Below are 17,921 nucleotides of genomic sequence, written 5' to 3'. Positions count from 1 at the left end.
GGATGAGGCAACTTGAGAGGACACCTGATGTGGATGCCATCTCATTGGATGGGATTGACACCAATGTTGCATGGGGGGTTGAGGCCGAGAGGCCTCTCATGGATTCTGCTAATAATTGGTTAGTGCAGGATGTAGAGGAGGGGGAGGAGGAGCAGGAGCAGAAGGAGGAGCAGGTGGAGGAAGAGGAGGAGGAGGAGGAGGAACAGGAGGAGGAGGTGACACCGCCTGCCCGGGCTACCAATGCCACCAGTAGAGGACATGGTCTACCTCCTATAGCTCCTACTTCTAGTTCTTCAGCTTCTAGAGCACATCAGACTCCACTGCCAGCTCCACCAGCACGGGGACCAGCATCCACATCTAGAGGGAAAGGGAAAGCTGTGGCATTTTCTCGCAAGAGGGGCAGAGGAAATCAATAGGATTAGACTTTCATTTTATTGTATATGACATTATGACATGATGAGATACATTATCATATTTTTTGTTGATATTTTGAGGCTGAGTTGGGACTCGGGAGTCAGGACTTACTATTCAGGACATGATTCAATGTTATGTGTGATTTTAGCGCTAGAAATGATATTAAACATCTTATATATTAGTTTTTTTATCATATTTATGTGTCAATGTATTTATTTATGTTGTAGATGGTATAGATATTAAAAAAATTGAAAAAAAATGAATATTTTTGTGCCAAACGATTTTTTCCCGATTTTTTCTTATTTTTTCCCGATAAATCCGATTTGTTCCCCGCGCCGATTTAATCCCGATAACGATTAATGCAACATTGATTGATGATCTGTAGATGGTTGAGACTGTACTTGTGTTTATTTTCAGTATTTATATGGTTAAATAACTTGTTAAGTAATTAAACAAGTAGGTGAAATAAACCAAATAGTGCAGAAAGAATTCCTAACGGGTTAGACTTAGAAATTTCAACAGTTGAGCATCCTAGATTTGTATTCAGAATTTTCTCCTGCATAATAATAAACCCTCAGGGCTACTGCACCGATTTTCCCGTATTAGTTTTTCCGGGGACTATTTTGTCCAAAAATAACTGTCCTATATATATTGTTTTTTGATCAGTTTTTTGTTTCATGTATTCAAATATTAAAGAAGTGTAGGCTGCAGAAGTAATTTGCTTCAGTATTCAGAGAATAACTTGATAATGTATATTAAAATCAAGTAGGTGAAGTAGATTCAGATTTGTTGCAGTAGGGGTTCCTTGAGGATTAGGAATTTTCACATGGTATCAGAGCATTGATTTTGAAACAAGAAGAGCAAATCCAGCGCTGAGCAGAGAGGCCAATAGCTGCATTTGGCAGCAATTCGAATCCCCTTGAAGGGATTGCGCAGTCCTTGTCGGGAAGCAGAGATTCCGAGGAAATCTCTCTCTGAGAGAGTCGACAGAGAGGTACGATTTCCAAATCGTGAGTTTGCAGAGGCAGAGGGAGTGACGCAGAGCCTCAGCACAGTGCTTGAAGGGCGCAGTTTCTGCTGGGGCAGAAATCCATCGGAAAATAGCGAAAACACATAGAAGGGAAATTTTCTCCTCAGAGAACCTTTTGCCAAAAAGCTTGAATTTCTCACTTGCTGGGCAGCTGAGCAGTGACTAGAGGAGTCGGTTCAACGGTTGGGTGAGATGGCATCACATGGGCTCAGAGATCAAAACAAGTTGGAAGGAGCTTCTTACTGTGTCATATGGAAGACCAGAATATTAGTTGTTCTGGAAGAATACGATCTCGAAGCCTACGTCAAAAGTGTTGCAGTTGTTCCTGCTGACAATGATCAAACGAAGAAGTATAAGGTCGAGCAGGGGAAGGCAAAGAGGCTAATTCTCGATGGAATTCGAGATCATTTGGTCTCACACTTGCAGGGCAAGGATACAGCCCAAGAGATGTGGGAAGCCTTGTCTTCACTCTATGAAGGCTCTTCCGAACAATAGAAGATGTACCTAGAAAAGAAGTTGTAGCAGGCATTGACGCAAAAGGGAGAAGGAGTTAACTCCTATCTTCAATGTCTTTAGGACACCAGAGACCAACTTGCTGCAGTGGGGTCCACTCCTCAGTCTACCGCGATGGTAAGGATAGCCCTAAATGGAGTCTCGGATGAATGGCACATCTTCGTCCAAAGCATATTAGACAGGGAAAGACTACCTGTTGGCATTATGAGACAAGTATTGTCCTTGATGGCAAATCACACAGATGACAGATCATAGTGCAGCAGGTCAGTAGCAAGGAATTGATGATCAGACTACAAGAATGAAGAGAAAATTATATACGCAGGTTCACTAATACAAAGGCGCGTATACACGCGATATTGCTAACCAAAAGTCGCGTATGCGTATGCATGCACATTCATGCACGGAAAGGCGCGTACATGTGGGAGAACTTATTTTTGGTCCGTGGTATTTAGTCCTTGGTACTTGAACCTATGGTTTTGGACCATGGTATCTCGTCAGAAGTGTTGATCCCAAGTATTGGGTCCATGGTATTGATTTGTTATGGTTTTGGACCATGGTATTGAGTAAGGCCTAAGACTATAAAAGGAGAAGAAGATCATTAGGAAAATGCAATTGAGAAAGTCTTGAATGTCTGATGAAGTATAAGATCTAGTATGTTGATTATGGGTTCATGATGTTTTGCTAAGGAAGAATCTCGGCAGTTGATGGAGAACAAGATCTAAGGATAGATCGGGATCTAATGGCTTGGAATGAATCATCTCTATGCAGTTTGATTTTGTTTACTTTAGATCTGTATACTGGCGCATGTAATGTTCTGTAAATGTTATGGGTATGACTGATGTCTGGTACAGCTGCTAGTTATGAGAGAATATTTGTAGATCTGTACGCGGGTTGGCTTTGGTGAAAGCGCGTATGTACGCGGGTTTGGTTCATCGTAGTAGCATATACATTATGAAGTATAATATTTGAAGTCGCAGTTGGGTCTGATTGTTATTGCAGAGTTTTGTTGTCTGCTCTGTGTTCTGGTGACTGTGTTGTTGACAAGGTTTCAGTGTTTCAGTGATTCAGAGATTGATGATGCTAGTATTGATTGTTTTTGTGCTTCAATGATATTGATGGGTCCAGTATGAAAATTGGATGAAACGTGGCCCTCAGATTATGATGTTGTGTTCCATGAGTATCCAGTCTAAAAATTTATGAAACGTGGTACTTGGAGGAAGAAAGAGAAGGTTGTAGCCTTCTGTAGGTCTGCACCTACGTACTAGTACATCAGCTAGTACAAGAGCAAAGGGGGTTGTAGCTCCATATTGATTTAATAATACTGATTCACCCCCCCCCCCTCTCAGTATTATTTCCAACACTACCTTCATGGGAGGAGATGTGGGCAGCCCTTCAATAGGAGGAACTACAGAGGGACCTGGTAAAGGTCAACCTCAATGGCAGCAGTGGGAGTGGCATGAAGACCAAGGAGGAGGAGGACAACACAGCTCTAGCATTAAAGGAGCAGCAGAAGCAAAATAAGGACATTTCGAAGGTGAAATGTTTCAGTTGTGGCGAGATGGGCCACTTTGCATCCCAGTGTCCCTTGAAGCAAAAGGATAGGGATGAGAAACATTATCCTAAGGCTGCTTCAGCAAAGATTGACAAAGAGAGTATGCCATGAGAGCCCACACATCTCCAGGAGGGAGATGGGGCAATATTGAGTTGTAGTCGGGAGGACTACATGTGGGCAAGATCCTTGAGGAGTCCACTTCTTGGATCAATTTCTTGCTACAGGAGCCCAAGATTCAGCAGTAGCAAGATGGACTTAGTGCCAGATGATGCAGTGGATTGTTTGGAGAGACGGATACAGTAGCCTGAGACCAAAGATTGATCAGCGTAGAGCAAGGTTGGCAGCAGTGCAGAAGTCAGCAGCAGCGTAGAAGATTCAGAGCGTCAGAGACTAGAGCAATCAGATTCCAACATTCATGGTATTATGTTGAACACAGTTAAGTTTAGTTAATTTTGGATGGTTTTTAGTTGCTTCTCTCAACAACTGAGTTGCAGTACGAATGCAGTGTTAGCAATGGCAATGCTAGCAGCATAGCAAATGCAACATTTGAGAGGGCGTTGTAGTATAGATGCAGCAGTGGCAGTGGCAGTGTCAATCGTAGCAGTACAATTGCAGCAGCAGCATAGTGTTTGTGGCAGCAACAGTGCGGAAAGGAGGTGCTTGAAAGACAGAGCAGCATGCAGTTGGATATTGTTGCTAGAGCACTTTCCTCGCTAAGAGGGAGTGTTAGTTTTTTTATAGCATCGGAAGTGCTCTAGCCTTGAAAATTGGTGGAGAGGCTAAGGCACATGAGTTCTAAATAACCCGGAAATTGTTTGGTGAAATTCCACCCAGATTGTATTTTATTAAAATAATTAATATTTTTAATGGGGTTCCTAAGTCTAAACTTAGGAAAATTAAAATATTAATGGGTATTAATCAAAATATGGGTGAGAATGATCTAGAAGGCGGATCAAGTCAAGTTTTAATCTTAACCGTTGATTAGAGACTTAATCTCGGTCGTTGAAGTCTCAACGAGAAAAGTATAAGAAGGAGGCTTGGGGTTCAGTTAGAAACACACAAAGAGATTGAGGAAATTGATTTTATGAGGTGAGAAGTTCTCAGGAGGAAAATCGATTGGGAAGATCTTGCAGCAGAGGGGCAGTGAGAATCCGAGAGAAGGAATTTTCGGAGAATACAAGGCAGAGAAAGGACAAAAAGATGTCCAGAGGAAGGTTGACGCTGGCCTACGCAGAGGCAACGTAGTCAGTGAGGGGAAGTTGAGTTTCTACTGAGCGAATTCGAAGTTCAGTTGCCGGAAGCCAGGGTGTGAGACTGGAGGCAAGAAAGTCGATTTCCCAACCAGTAGAAGATCCAAAGCAGAGAGGCAACGTAATACACAGGAGGGGTTACGCAAAAGCTGCCCAAGGTGACGCAGTTTGACGCAAAGGCCATCAGAAGGTGACGCAGAGCCTCCAAAGCTGAAGGATCAATCATTGATTCTCCAGTGACAGGGTGAGATCATTTCACCAGTCTTTTGTCCAGCATTTTCTCTGTAAATGATTACTAGTTAAGCATCCTAGATTTGTATTTAGAATTTTCTCTTGCATAATAATAAACCCTCAGAGTTGTTGCACCAGTTTTCCCGTATTGGGTTTTTCTGGGGACTATTTTTTCCAAAAATAATTGTCCTATGTATCTTGTTCTTTGCTCAGTGTTTTGTTTCATGTATTCAAATATTAAAGAAGTGTAGGCTGCAGAAGTAATTTGCTTCAGTATTCAAAGAATAACTTGATAATGTATATTAAAATCAAATAGGTGAAGTAGATTCAGATTTGCTGCAGTAGGGGTTCCTTGAGGATTAGGAATTTTCACGGCCAGATGCCAGTCACTTCATGATATTTGGTTGCCTAGCATATTGTCACATTCCAGGCAAAACGCATTCAAAGTTGGATCGAACTGCAAAGCAAGGTTACTTCGTTGGGTACAGCGAAACCTCGAAGGCATACAAGATCTTCATCCCAGGGTCCAGGATGTCAAGTTCATGGAGGACAAGGCATACAGAAGGTCTAGAGAGTTTACTGCAATTGAAGATCAGAGTGAGCAGCCAGTGGAAGCTCCTAGAGTAGAGCAGCAAAATCAAGGGCAGCAACAGAGCACAAGTACTATGACCAGTATGAACACGAGTTCAAATGTGAGTGCTCCTGAGGCTTCACTGAGCCTGGAGCAACATATGCAACAACTCCTGAAGATGCATCAGCAGGATATGGAGGTGGACATTCCTAACTGTACTGTTGGCAGAAGCAACCGTGAGGTTCAAGCTACACTCAGGGATGCTCAGGAGTCTGTGGGGACTCCTAGGATGAGCAGGAGAGAGCGGAGACAACCAAAGCGGTACACTTGCTACATGCCATTAGTCAATCAGTTGGTGGATAGCGAGCCTTCCAGCGATTAGGAGGTCGCACAGTAGTAGGTGTGGCGGGATGCGATGATTGAGGAGTACTCCTCGATAATGCAAAACGATGTGTGGGAGATTGTACGCAGTCTAACAAACAGGGTAGTGGTTGGATCACGCTAAATCTATAACATCAAGCACAGTGCAAATGACAACATCGAAAAATACAAAGCTAGTTTTGTGGCCAAGGGGTTCTCTCAGAAGGAGGGAATAGATTACAAGGAGACATTTGCTCCGGCGGCCAAGTACACTTCTATACGAGTCATGATCTCATTAGCAACACAAATGGAATGGCATATCCATCAAATGGATGTCAAGACGGTGTTCCTTAATGGTGAATTGGAGCAGGAGGTGTATATAGAACAACCAGAGGGCTTTATGGCATGTTACTGCACAAACTAGCAAGCCTTGTAAAGAGGCAAGAGCTAGAGGGCACAACAACACCGTGGGACAGTGGCCCATTGTCACCACAGCCTATGTCCCCTTCTCTTCTCGGATTTTCACAAACAGGAGGAATCCCAGTATTCCTCACTTGTGATAGATGTGTCTAGGATAGACTTGAAGTGAGGCAAGGAGGCTCATTCAATGGGAAGGTTCAATGAAAGTGCGAGCTTTGGGAAAAGCTAGGGAGACTTTCCAAGAAAAAACCCCCTTGAAAGACTACACGAGACCTAGGGTTGAGATATTTGATGATATAAGGGTTCATCCAAGGTCAAGGTAGACAAGAGAAAAGGCTATGAATGATATACTTCAACAAGTACTAAAGCACAAGCCTTCAAGGAATTCCCAAGTTGAAGGATTAGCTTCTAGGGTTCCCACTTGGTGTGATAGCTAGGGCGTCAATTTTATGGAGATTCCACCGTCAAAATTCTTTCAAAACATGTGGATGCCTAGACGAGACACCAAGGAAGAGTCTTGTCTAGACGGAATTCAAAACACACTCCTTTATTGGATTTCACACCAAGCCCTAGAGAGACCTCCTTATCCTTAAAGGGGTGAGGAAAAGAGGGAAGAAAGAGGTGAAAAGAAAGATGATTCGTTGAGTTAAAAGATTGATCACCAAGGATTTAAGACTAGTGCCTAGCAATTGGGAGAACTGGAGTCAAAGATGACCTTGATTTGGCAACTAGCTCTTCAAGGAGACCTAGAAGCAGCTCTGCTAGCCCTAGTGAAGCAACTACACAACACTTCTAGATTTTTATACTTCGATGGCAATTATTAGTGGAGTTTCAAGGATGCAAAATGCAACATAACCTCTAGGAACATTCATTCATTCATTATCAATAACACATAAAATTTCCTATAGCTTCAACATTCTAACAAAATTTCATTAATTCGAGCACATTAAAGACCATAAGACAATATTCTATGCATTAGACATTCATTAAATCAAAAATATAGCATTAAGTAGCACTTACAAGACAATGAAGAATATATCCATCCACAAGAATGCCAAAGAGAAGCTCCAAGAGAGATGGTGAAAATTTCCAAACATCAAAATGCATCAAATTCATCCATATTCATCCTCTAATTGCAGGTCTGAAACTCTCTAATGAGCGATCGAAAATCCTAAGTGTGATGATAGAATGTCGCTAAGCCTCATCTATTTATACATGATCTAAGAGTTCAAAAATGAAAAGAAGAAGCCCCTCCAATGCCTAAAATGTCTAGTAACCCACCCATGGTTACAAGCTAGCCATGATAGTTCGTAAAATAAATCGAATAAACCTTCTTAGGGCCACACTAGGTTGACGTGGAGGCCTAGAAGGGAAGCGTTGAGGCCTCATGTGCTAAGGATGAGAGTGAGGGCCTCAAAAATAATGAATAAGAGTGAGATGCCCTCCAAATGTTGCAAAACATCTCCAAACCACAATTTGGGCTTTGTGGGCTTCAAATGGGTCTCATGGGTATACAAATGGCTCAAGACCAAGTCGATGCTCCATCAATGAGGGCTAGAAATGACACATGTCCTCCCATGTCTCCCTAGGAAAGACAAAACCTCCTTTGAGTCCTGGATCAGCTGCCAAGTGTCGGGTGCAATGTGTAGTCGGTTGGCCAACATGGTCCAAGTGCATCATCATCTTTGTATAACTGGGGCACGAACAAGCAATGTGGTGGTGCTGAAGAAGCCCATGGTGTGGCAATTAATGCTTTGTATGGCTGGAGGCCCATGGCTCTCAACGCTCAACATACAAGTGCCATTACGACCCTCTAGAGGGCTTGGATCCCGTATAGGGAGGCCAAGTCCAAGATGAAAACCCATCAACAATCTTGTATAAGATCCAATGTGTCTCCTCACCTTTCAGTAGAATAATCCATTAGTGCAATTGAGTAAGTAAGCTTGCTAATCAAGGGCAAAAGTGGACACTTCATAGTGGCTTTGCCTTCCAAATGAGCTTTGAACATGTGTTGGTGTTACCTTGCTCGACAAGAGAGGTTAATGAGGGACCCTATTAGGTGGTTTCAACCTCTGAGGGAGTGACAGGCCCATGGTACATCCATCAAATGGCAAGTGTCATGTGAAATAGTGATGGAATGGAGTGGGGGCAAGAGGGGAGGCTCCAAGCCACATGCCATTGTACAAGGGTAGCTATAATGAAGGAGGCCACACCTTGGGTGTATGAATGTAGGAAGGAGAAATTGTGGTACATGAGTTACCCCAACCTTTTTTTTCCACCCTTCTTCATTTGCCTTTTGCCTTTTATGAATTTTTTTTCATTTTTACTACTTGGGGCTCAAGGGAATAAGAGCATGATGTGTAAGATATAGCAGTGGTTACCTCTTTAAGGTGGGGCAGTTCATCGCCCACCAGGGGTTGGGACAATCATGGGTTCCTTAATGATGCAAGGGGCACTCATAGGGGCCCTAGGAACTAGGGTGATGGCCATAATGATAAAGGGTAGAGCTCATGTTTGGATTTTGCCCACGCGCTAAATTTTATTGTCCCGGTCATCTTTTGCATTTTGTGGTACACTTCCTATTGTTGTGGCCATATTATCCTTTTATCTTTCTTTTCAATTGCATCAACCTCCGGGCATCATTCCAGGCCCCACCCAAGGTGTGGACAAGCGGAAGGGGGGGTGAACACCTTGTGGACAAAATGGACAAATGTGCACCCGGATGGGGAAAATGTGAAAAGGGCTTGTAATGAGTGGAGGGGAGTGAGATATATGGTATCAGGAAGTGGGACCGCGCAACCAAAATCAAGGTTTCTCATTCAGTGCCACTCCTAAAGCTAGTAGCCAATAAAGGGAATCCCACGGGACTAGGATACAGGATTAACCTCCCAGTTGAGGTAAGGGAACAAGAGTACATTCAAAGCCCTTTCTTTCCACCGAATCCCCCCACTAATCCCTGCGCAAATGTGCCCAAGAAAAGCAAGCATAAACACCCAATTACATAATGAAAAATCATACCTTCGAGGTCGGATGGCCCACCTTCAAACATACAATTATAACAGATGAATGAGGGCACACAATGGCTGGCTCAAGTGGCAGAGAATAGTAGCACATCGAGCTATCAGGTGGCTGCAAGGGGTTGTTGGTTGTCGGTTGAAGACAAATCTAGGAGAATTTTCTCCTATAGGGGTCACCCACTAGTGGATGGTAACATTTGGCTCCAACTGGGACATGAGCTCCCAGTAGAGTGCATGAACCATGTACTCAAACGGGGAGGTCAAGAGAACACTAGCAATCCCTTGGGACTGTAGACTTGCTACCTGCACATCGCAAACAAAGCAAACGGGGCAGCATGTTTTGATGGTGTCCAATGGTCGCCCATGCTTTTGTCGGTGCATAAAATCAATAGGAATCTACTCTAAAATGCAAATCTAATCTAAATGTATCTAATCTAGCATGATAGCATAATATGATGTCAAATTATAATGCAAAATAATCAATGCAATGCATCCTACTCTAGCATGCATATGATACAATGTCAAGTGCCCTCAAGGAAGTATTCCTTGAGGAGTTGCCCATTTACATGAAGGGGAATGGACTCTCCACTAAGGGCCTCTAAGTGATAGGAATGTATACCAGCTATATAATATATCCTATAGGGACCTACCCATAGATTGTCCAGATTCTTATGCATACCGAGTTTTTCTCTCTTTTTATCCCATAAGAGAACTAGGCTTCCGGTCTCAAAGGCCTTATCCTTGACATGTTTATCAAAAGCAGTCTTCATCTTTTCATGGCTGTGGCCAAGCTGGTCGAGGGCTCTCTTTCTAACTTCATTAGCCTCAATGAGTTGGTCAATTAGGGCCTGTATGGCATCTTGTTGATCAGGAAAGGCCTTTAAGCACTCAAGGGCAGGCAACTGGAGTTGGATAGGCAACTTAGCTTCAGCACCATAGACCAATTGAAACAGGTTGTATGGGTTTGCAGCAATATGAGGATTTGTACTAGCTTTGAGGATAAGGGTAGGGCATGTGAATGTACTTCAACTTGAGCATATTAATGAAGTAATCAAGCTGTCCAAAACTTGTGCAATTTCAGATTTGATTTCCAGCTATATATGTTACCTATCCATTGTTATTTACAGCCATATATGTCTTGCTGATTTGAAAAAGACTAAAAGTAAAAGGACATTTGATTTGACATCTACATGAATAATATAAGGGGCTGATTTTACTGCTGTTATTACCACTATAAAAGAGTATTTTTAGATCTGGTTATTAACCAACAAACTGCCCTAGAATGACTGAAACTTATCCGTTTGTTTTGGTATCATTTTTCCTTGAATTGTTGGGAAGATAGGACAGTTCAGAGTGAAATATTGTGCTCTTTCTGCTGCTGTTTTGTACCTTGTTTTACAGCAGTTCTAAAGCTGAAAATTCACAGGACTAAGGTCTGAGAAATCTTCTAGGTTGAAGGTGAAATTTCTGTTTTGCATTAAATTTTGAATTACAAGAAATTTCCACATGTTTTTACTTTCCTCAGTGGGATGGGTTTCAGCATCTAATAGTTTCTAGATTGCAGTTTTGCTGGAGATTTCAGTTTTCAGTTTTCCTAATTAGGCAGGTTAGAAATCAGATTAGTTTCTAGATTGCAGTTTTGCAGGAGATTTCAGTTTACAGTTTCCTGATTAGGTAGGTTAGAAATCAGATGAGTTGATTATTGTCGGAAGTCCCCAATGATGCATGATATAGCATGACAAGATTTTGATCAATGAAGAGGACATGAAGGATAAATGAGGTTGACATGTGTTTTAATGTGTTTTCCTAGGCAAAAAGGCTAAAGCACTAGGAAACACCTCCTTGGTACCTTTTCTCAACAGTGCACTAGCCTCCCGTTCTCTAGAGTATTGACATGTGCTTGATCTTTCTCACTGTCTCAAGTCACTAGAGTTTCTTGGTCTTCTTGAAGTATATTGGAACATCCTGGGGGGTCTAGTGTTAGGGTTTATCCCTTGAAGATTGGAGATGAGGGTTTTGTGATAAAACCCCAGGGTGGAGTTGTGAGGAAGGAGAGAACATCTTGCCTTGGAGGATGTGTCAGAGTGATTCGTACATATTCAATCTTGTTGGTTGCTAGACTTTCAATGATTTGCCCTAGCTAGGGTTTGGAGTGATATGAGGATTTGTACTAGCTTTGAGGATAAGGGTAGGGTATGTAAATGTACTTCAACTTGAGCATATTAATTAAGTAATCCAGCCGTCCAAAACTTGTGCAATTTCAGATTTGATTTTCATCTATATATGTTACCTATGCATTGTTATTTACAGCCATATATGTCTTGCTGATTTGAAAAAGAAAGACATGTGATTTGACATCTAAGTGAATAATATAAGGGACTGATTTTACTGCTGTTATTACCACTGCAAAAGAGTATTTTCAGATCTGCTTATTTACTGATAAACTGCCCTAGAAGGACTGAAACTTATCCTTTTGTTTTGGTATCATTTTCCTTGAATTGTTGGGAAGATTGGATAGTTCTGAAGTGAAAAATTGTGCTCTTTCTGCTGCTGTTTTGTACCTTGTTTTACAGCAGCTCTAAAGCTGAAAATTCACAGAGCTAAGATCTGAGAAACCTTCTAGGTCGAAGGTGAAATTTCTGTTTTGCATTAAATTTTGAATTACGAGAAATTTCCACATGTTTTTACTTTCCTCAGTGAGATGGGTTTCAGCATCTAATAGTTTCTAGATTGCAGTTTTGCTGGAGATTTCAGGTTTTCAGTTTTCCTAATTAGGCAGGTTAGAAATCAGATTAGTTTCTAGATTGCAGTTTTGCTAGAGATTTCAGTTTTCAGTTTTCCTAATTAGGTGGGTTGGAAATCAGATTAGTTTCTACATTGCAGTTCTGCTGGAGATTTCAATTTTCAGTTTTCCTAAGTAGGTAGGTTAGAAATCAGATTAGGACTAATACCGTATGCTGGGGAATTTTAACAATGGAGAACTCCATTGCTACGGGACATTCCTTTAATGCTAATCGTTTATCCCTGTCAGTGACGATAACATCAATTACTTCTATATGCAATTGGGTGCGCACAGAGAGGAGAGAGGGAGAGAGAGAGAGAGAGAGAGAGAGAGAGAGAGATTTGTGTCTAACATTTTGTGCTCAACATTATGTGGACCATTCTGGCAGACTCATGGAAAATTGCTAGACTAGTTCTTTTATGTTTCGAACTATGTTGATGTACGTTATTTTGTGTTTTTGTGACATGTACAACATCTTAGACTCATCAAAAATGAACCCTTGGGGGGCATGCCTATGGACAATAGGATGAGGTAGACAAACCTATTGTTTTAAAATGACCCAAAAAGATTGGATGCTAGGAAGACAAATTTTGTTCTCGAGTGTAAAGTGGACAATGATTAGATAAACTGAATAGAGGACACCAGTCAATCCAAGGACAAGAAGACAAGGGAAATCAAAGGTGAGTGGGACAAATATGCTCCTTTCCGGTGTTTTCTCGAATCCACAAGTGCCTGAGGACAATTGGGGTCAGATGGAGACAATAGTCTCCATAGAGAACGACAACCTGCTTTACTATAAAGGTCAGATACCGTGTGAGAGGCTGGGTATAAGACCAAAAGCAGGAGGTCCACTTGAATTAGGTAGCATGGCACCTCCAGCCATTGGACGTTGATCAACTAAGAAATAAAGGCACCGAACAATGGCAGGAAGGAATCCAACACAGTGAACCAAGTTGGAGGGCATCTAACAGGTAGACGCCAAGTTGTGCAAAGCTAGGAGTAAGAACCAAAAGAGGACATCCACTCGAACTAAGTGGTGTGGCACTTCTAGCCATTTAGTACTAATATGTTGCAAAATCCATGCACCAAACAATGGCTGAGGAATTCAACAAACTAGATAGAGTTGGAGGGCCTCTAACAGGGAGACAAGATCTTCTTTTTGGAGAAACTCAAGTACGAGTGACATAGAGTTGTCAAAACTTGGAAGCGATTGCCAAGTACCCCAACAAATAATCCCTAGAGTGAATCAGACGAAGACCAGGGTAAGAAAGTTTTCAGTACAATGAAGTATACAAGGATAGGTGAGTGATCATCTATGACCAAGTCATCTATGAATTATTTAAAATGAAGTAGGTGAAGTACAAAATATATAGTGCAAAAGTGTATAATGCAAATATAAAACATGTGTGAGCACATCATTGTGTTGAGTTTTCCACAACACTCAAGAATCAGGTTTGAGTCTAATATCACGATCACAAACACACTCAAATGCCACAACACTTCTACTTTGCACAACGGAAAATATACAGCAGTAAATCAACTAGTACACCAAACAAATTTTAACCCAACACTTGTTATATTACAAATCTTTAATACAACAATCTTAGGGATCCCGTACTAGGGATCCTTGCCCTTACAATCAGCCCTAATACAAGACAATAACTAGGGCTTGGTATCAACAACTATGATGACCAATCTACCCTGAACAAAGTACACTTGACCTACTTGTTGTAGTGCTTCCACAGCCCTTTTAGTCAATGTACCTTGAACACATCTGACGGGTACTTCGCCTTCACTTCCGCTGATCACAAAACTTCTGCTCCCTAAGAAAGTGTGCTTCTCCAGCTCAATAATCTGCTACTATCAACCCTCCTGCTACTCCAAGAGTGACTGAACTTTCCCCAACACAAATCTACCCACTAACTGCACCTTTGCTTCTCAAGGACACCAGCACATAGGAACTTCACCACTGCCCACTTCTAATTTCTCTGGTGCTCCAAAATGACCAGACTTATGGCTTGGAGGCTGCCCTCTTATCACTGAAGTTTACCTAATGCAACTCACTGAACTAGGGCATAATGACCAACCCTCTTATCATCAATCCTCCATGCTTGAAGTCAATGAACTAGAGCCCAAACAACCTGCCCACTTAACAGTGACAAGCTTGCCCTTGTTCACTGTACCAGGGCACTCCAAGCAGCCACTAACAGCCCTCCAACAAATTGTACATAGGCTGCTCATCACCTAGCAAATCATCAAATTGGAAAGACAACCAACATACCTCTTCTTAGGACATCTTCTTCTGCCCTTACAATCAGCCCTAATACAAGACAACAACTAGGGCTTGCTATCAACAACTATGATGACCAATCTACCCTGAACAAAGTACACTTGACCTACTTGTTGTGCTTCCACAGCCCTTTTAGTCAATGTACCTTGAACACATCTGGCGGGTACTTCGCCTTCACTTCTGCTGATCACAAAACTTCTGCTCCCTAAGAAAGTGTGCTTCTCCAGCTCAATAATCTGCTACTATCAACCCTCCTGCTACTCCAAGAGTGACTGAACTTTCCCCAACACAAATCTACCCACTAACTGCACCTTTGCTTCTCAAGGACACCAGCACATAGGAACTTCACCACTGCCCACTTCTAATTTCTCTGGTGCTCCAAAATGACCAGACTTATGGCTTGGAGGCTGCCCTCTTATCACTGAAGTTTACCTAATGCAACTCACTGAACTAGGGCACAATGACCAACCCTCTTATCATCAATCCTCCACCCTTGAAGTCAATGAACTAGAGCCCAAACAACCTGCCCACTTAACAGTGACAAGCTTGCCCTTGTTCACTGTACTAGGGCACTCCAAGCAGCCACTAACAGCCCTCCAACAAATTGTACATAGACTGCTCAACACAGACCTCATCACCTGGCAAATCATCAAATTGGAAAGACAACCAACATAGCTCTTCTTAGGACATCTTCTTCTGCCGTATACTCCATTATCTTGTGCACAGAAATTTGAGGTTTCAGCCCTTTGTTAGGGCTTCCTGTAACAACTACAAGACTCTCCTAATGCAGCCAGATCAAACCTCGAATACCAATGCAAATCCTCCCTTTGGGATGCTAACATCCTATGCTGAACCTTGAAGCAATGCAGCCTCACTTTACTGCCCTAACACTGGTTACAGAAGCACGACCCTTCCTCAATACACAGGGATATAACTCAGCCTGTCACAGAGAATTCACACCACAAAACATGCACAGAATCTGCCTCTCAAGCTTGGCCAGTACTGCCCTAACTCGGCCCAATCCAAACACAAGAAAAGATGCCCAAAAACTCGTCCTTCCTTCACTTGGATTTGCTCCTATAGGACTGCGGCCAGATCAGAAGTCTTTCTCCTTTGATGAGATGCACTTGGATGTGTGTGTTGAATGAGTTCACTTGCCTTCTATTTATAGAAGTCTTGGTGGGTTTCCTTTGGCCTCCAAGGGTCATCACTTAACTCCAAGCCAACCTAAACAATTCTTTTAACCTCCATAAAACATAAGACAAAAAATTATTTTTCTTCATCCAACACGATCACATTGATGCCTTTGATGCCCCTTTGCTCCTTAAGGGTGCCCCACATGCTCTCAATGGTCAAACCATCCAAAACTCCACTTGGTTTCGCGCCACAACTTTGGGTGCAAAACCCCTAGCTTGGGTACACTCGCTCACAAAGGCCATGTGGGTCAACTTCTCCCAAACCCTGTACCCTAGGGTGTGGGAGTACCTCCCAAGCTACACAAATCAACACGTGAATATTTCTCATTGTTTTTTGCTCTAGACATTTTCTGGATAAATTGTTTATCCTTCACACCCTTCACACTCATCCAAAGGCTTTAAATGTCTACCATGTCAGCTTCTAGCAAGCAAATATGATGAGCATTCTTCTACTCGTAAGGCAGTTCTAGTTACTTCTTATCAAGTTTGCACTTAAAATCGTATTTGCAGAACATTAATACGTGGGTAATAATTTAAACTTGATTGGCTGAATTAATCATTTCATCTAACTATTTCAGAAGAAATTGTATTGTTTGTAGCATTGTCATCCAAAAAATAATTTAGCAGAAAATAAAATCCATTAATATAAAAACAATAAGTCTGGTCTTCAACAAGGTACATGTAAATGTATCCATATCGAAATTTGTGTGAAACTATCTCAAGCTACTACTTGCGACAGTAAAAAGGAATGCTGCAACACAGATACTCCAGTTCTGACTCCCTGCCCCACAGTGAGAATGTGTGTACATAGTAAGCACAGAGTTACATTTGAGCCCTCAGCATTTGCCAGCTCGAAAACAAAATGAAATCCAACCGCCACATAAACAGTTGAGCATTGACCTCCAGTGATCAATACCCCACAATGCCACTACATACACCTCACCTACTACCCTAATACCCTGACAAAATCCACCAAGCAATTCAAATCTTAAATATCCCAAAATCTATAAGTTCAGGGTCCCTGTATCCAATAGATTTAAACCACAGATTGAAAAGATGAGCAGAAATCGGAAATTTAGCACAAACACATTGTCGGGAGGGACAGATTGAAGGGATACCAACTAAGAAAAAATACATATATCCGAACAACGTCAATCTTAAAATGTGAACCAATATCATGGACCTTAATATATGAATACGGGTGAACCGATATCATGGACCTTAATATATGAATACGGGTGAACCAATTTCATGGACTTTAATATATGAATACGAGCTGCAAATAAAAGGATGTCAAATATAAATATTCACCGAATTATGATATAATTAAGGGCAATTTTTCTCCAAAATGTATGGCATACAGAGTGACATTTTTACAGGCAAGGCCAACTCACTGTCAAAATTCACCCGTAATTGTGACCGGAAAAGTGCTTCAATGAAATTCAGGGTACATTTGCCATGCATCATGAAGATCGTAAAAGCATTAAAAAACGAAGGATGTTTTACCAGTAAAAGGCAGAAATGATAATCTGAAATTAGACGGACTCCCTGTAGTTCAAATGCATCAGAATAGGTATCCGACCTTATGAATCCCGAAAACAGCCGAGTTCCAATCTGTTTCTTCCGATAATTTGGGCTCTGCCTGTATCTTGGCGTGTGTGTATGTATATAGCATAGTTGCGTACCCCTCAATAGGTGGCAATTGCTTATTTTACTCGCCATTCAACTTTCATCGGACTTGGATAAAGCACTTCTTTCCAGAGTGAGTCCGTTTAGCCAGCCGGTGGTCACATTAGGCTGCCGGTGGGTACATGCGGCATTGTGCTCTTGACTTCCATACGGACACTTTCGACTGCATAAAGGCACAAAATCAACACAGGTTTAACTTTACGAGTCATATGGTACTAACTTACTAACATTCAAACCGGGGATTTCAAGTTCCGAGGATCTTTTCAAATTTTTATAAAGCTTTTGAGATATTTGGGAAGAGAAAGTTGTGAAAGGTTGGACACATCTACGTTAATAAATAAATTTTTGAAGGAATGTACACATATACACTCAGAGTAGAATAGGGAAAGCGTGAATGCAGAACAAATCAAATGGCGAAGGATATTTTATGAGAAGTAGCTTATTTTGTGAAGGATATTTTATGTGAAATTGAGATAAATTAATAAACTAAATATGATTCCTAACTTTTAAACTTTCCTCCTTTTTTTCTCTCGTTGATATGAAATTTGTAAAAGAAAATGGAATTATTAGAGATTTACATTTTGAAGTTGTTTGAGAATAGAGTAA

General features: G+C 41.6%; 1 protein-coding gene across 4 annotated transcripts in view; it reads right to left on the bottom strand.

Moving 5' to 3' along the window:
• Positions 1–17,589, bottom strand: part of LOC149250946 (uncharacterized) — a 528,543-nt gene extending 510,954 nt beyond the window's left edge. Inside the window, exon 1 of one of the 4 annotated variants that reach the window (XR_016266851.1) lies at positions 17,209–17,589. Coding sequence is in view for 2 of the 4 variants with exons in the window: in XM_089459290.1 (XP_089315416.1) it covers positions 17,209–17,348 (140 nt within the window). In the remaining 2 variants the exon portion in view is untranslated. Of the gene's footprint in view, positions 1–17,132 lie in introns of all 4 variants that reach the window. The other 3 variants (XM_089459290.1, XM_089459289.1, XM_089459291.1) reach the window with 3 other exon arrangements.
• Between the last annotated feature and the right edge of the window lie 332 nt (positions 17,590–17,921).

Source organism: Pinus tabuliformis, chromosome 7 (genome assembly GCF_031772625.1).
Source record: "Pinus tabuliformis cultivar Carrire ecotype Pingquan chromosome 7, CPIR1, whole genome shotgun sequence".
Lineage (NCBI taxonomy): Eukaryota > Viridiplantae > Streptophyta > Pinopsida > Pinales > Pinaceae > Pinus > Pinus tabuliformis.
This window is presented reverse-complemented; position numbering and strand designations above follow the sequence as displayed.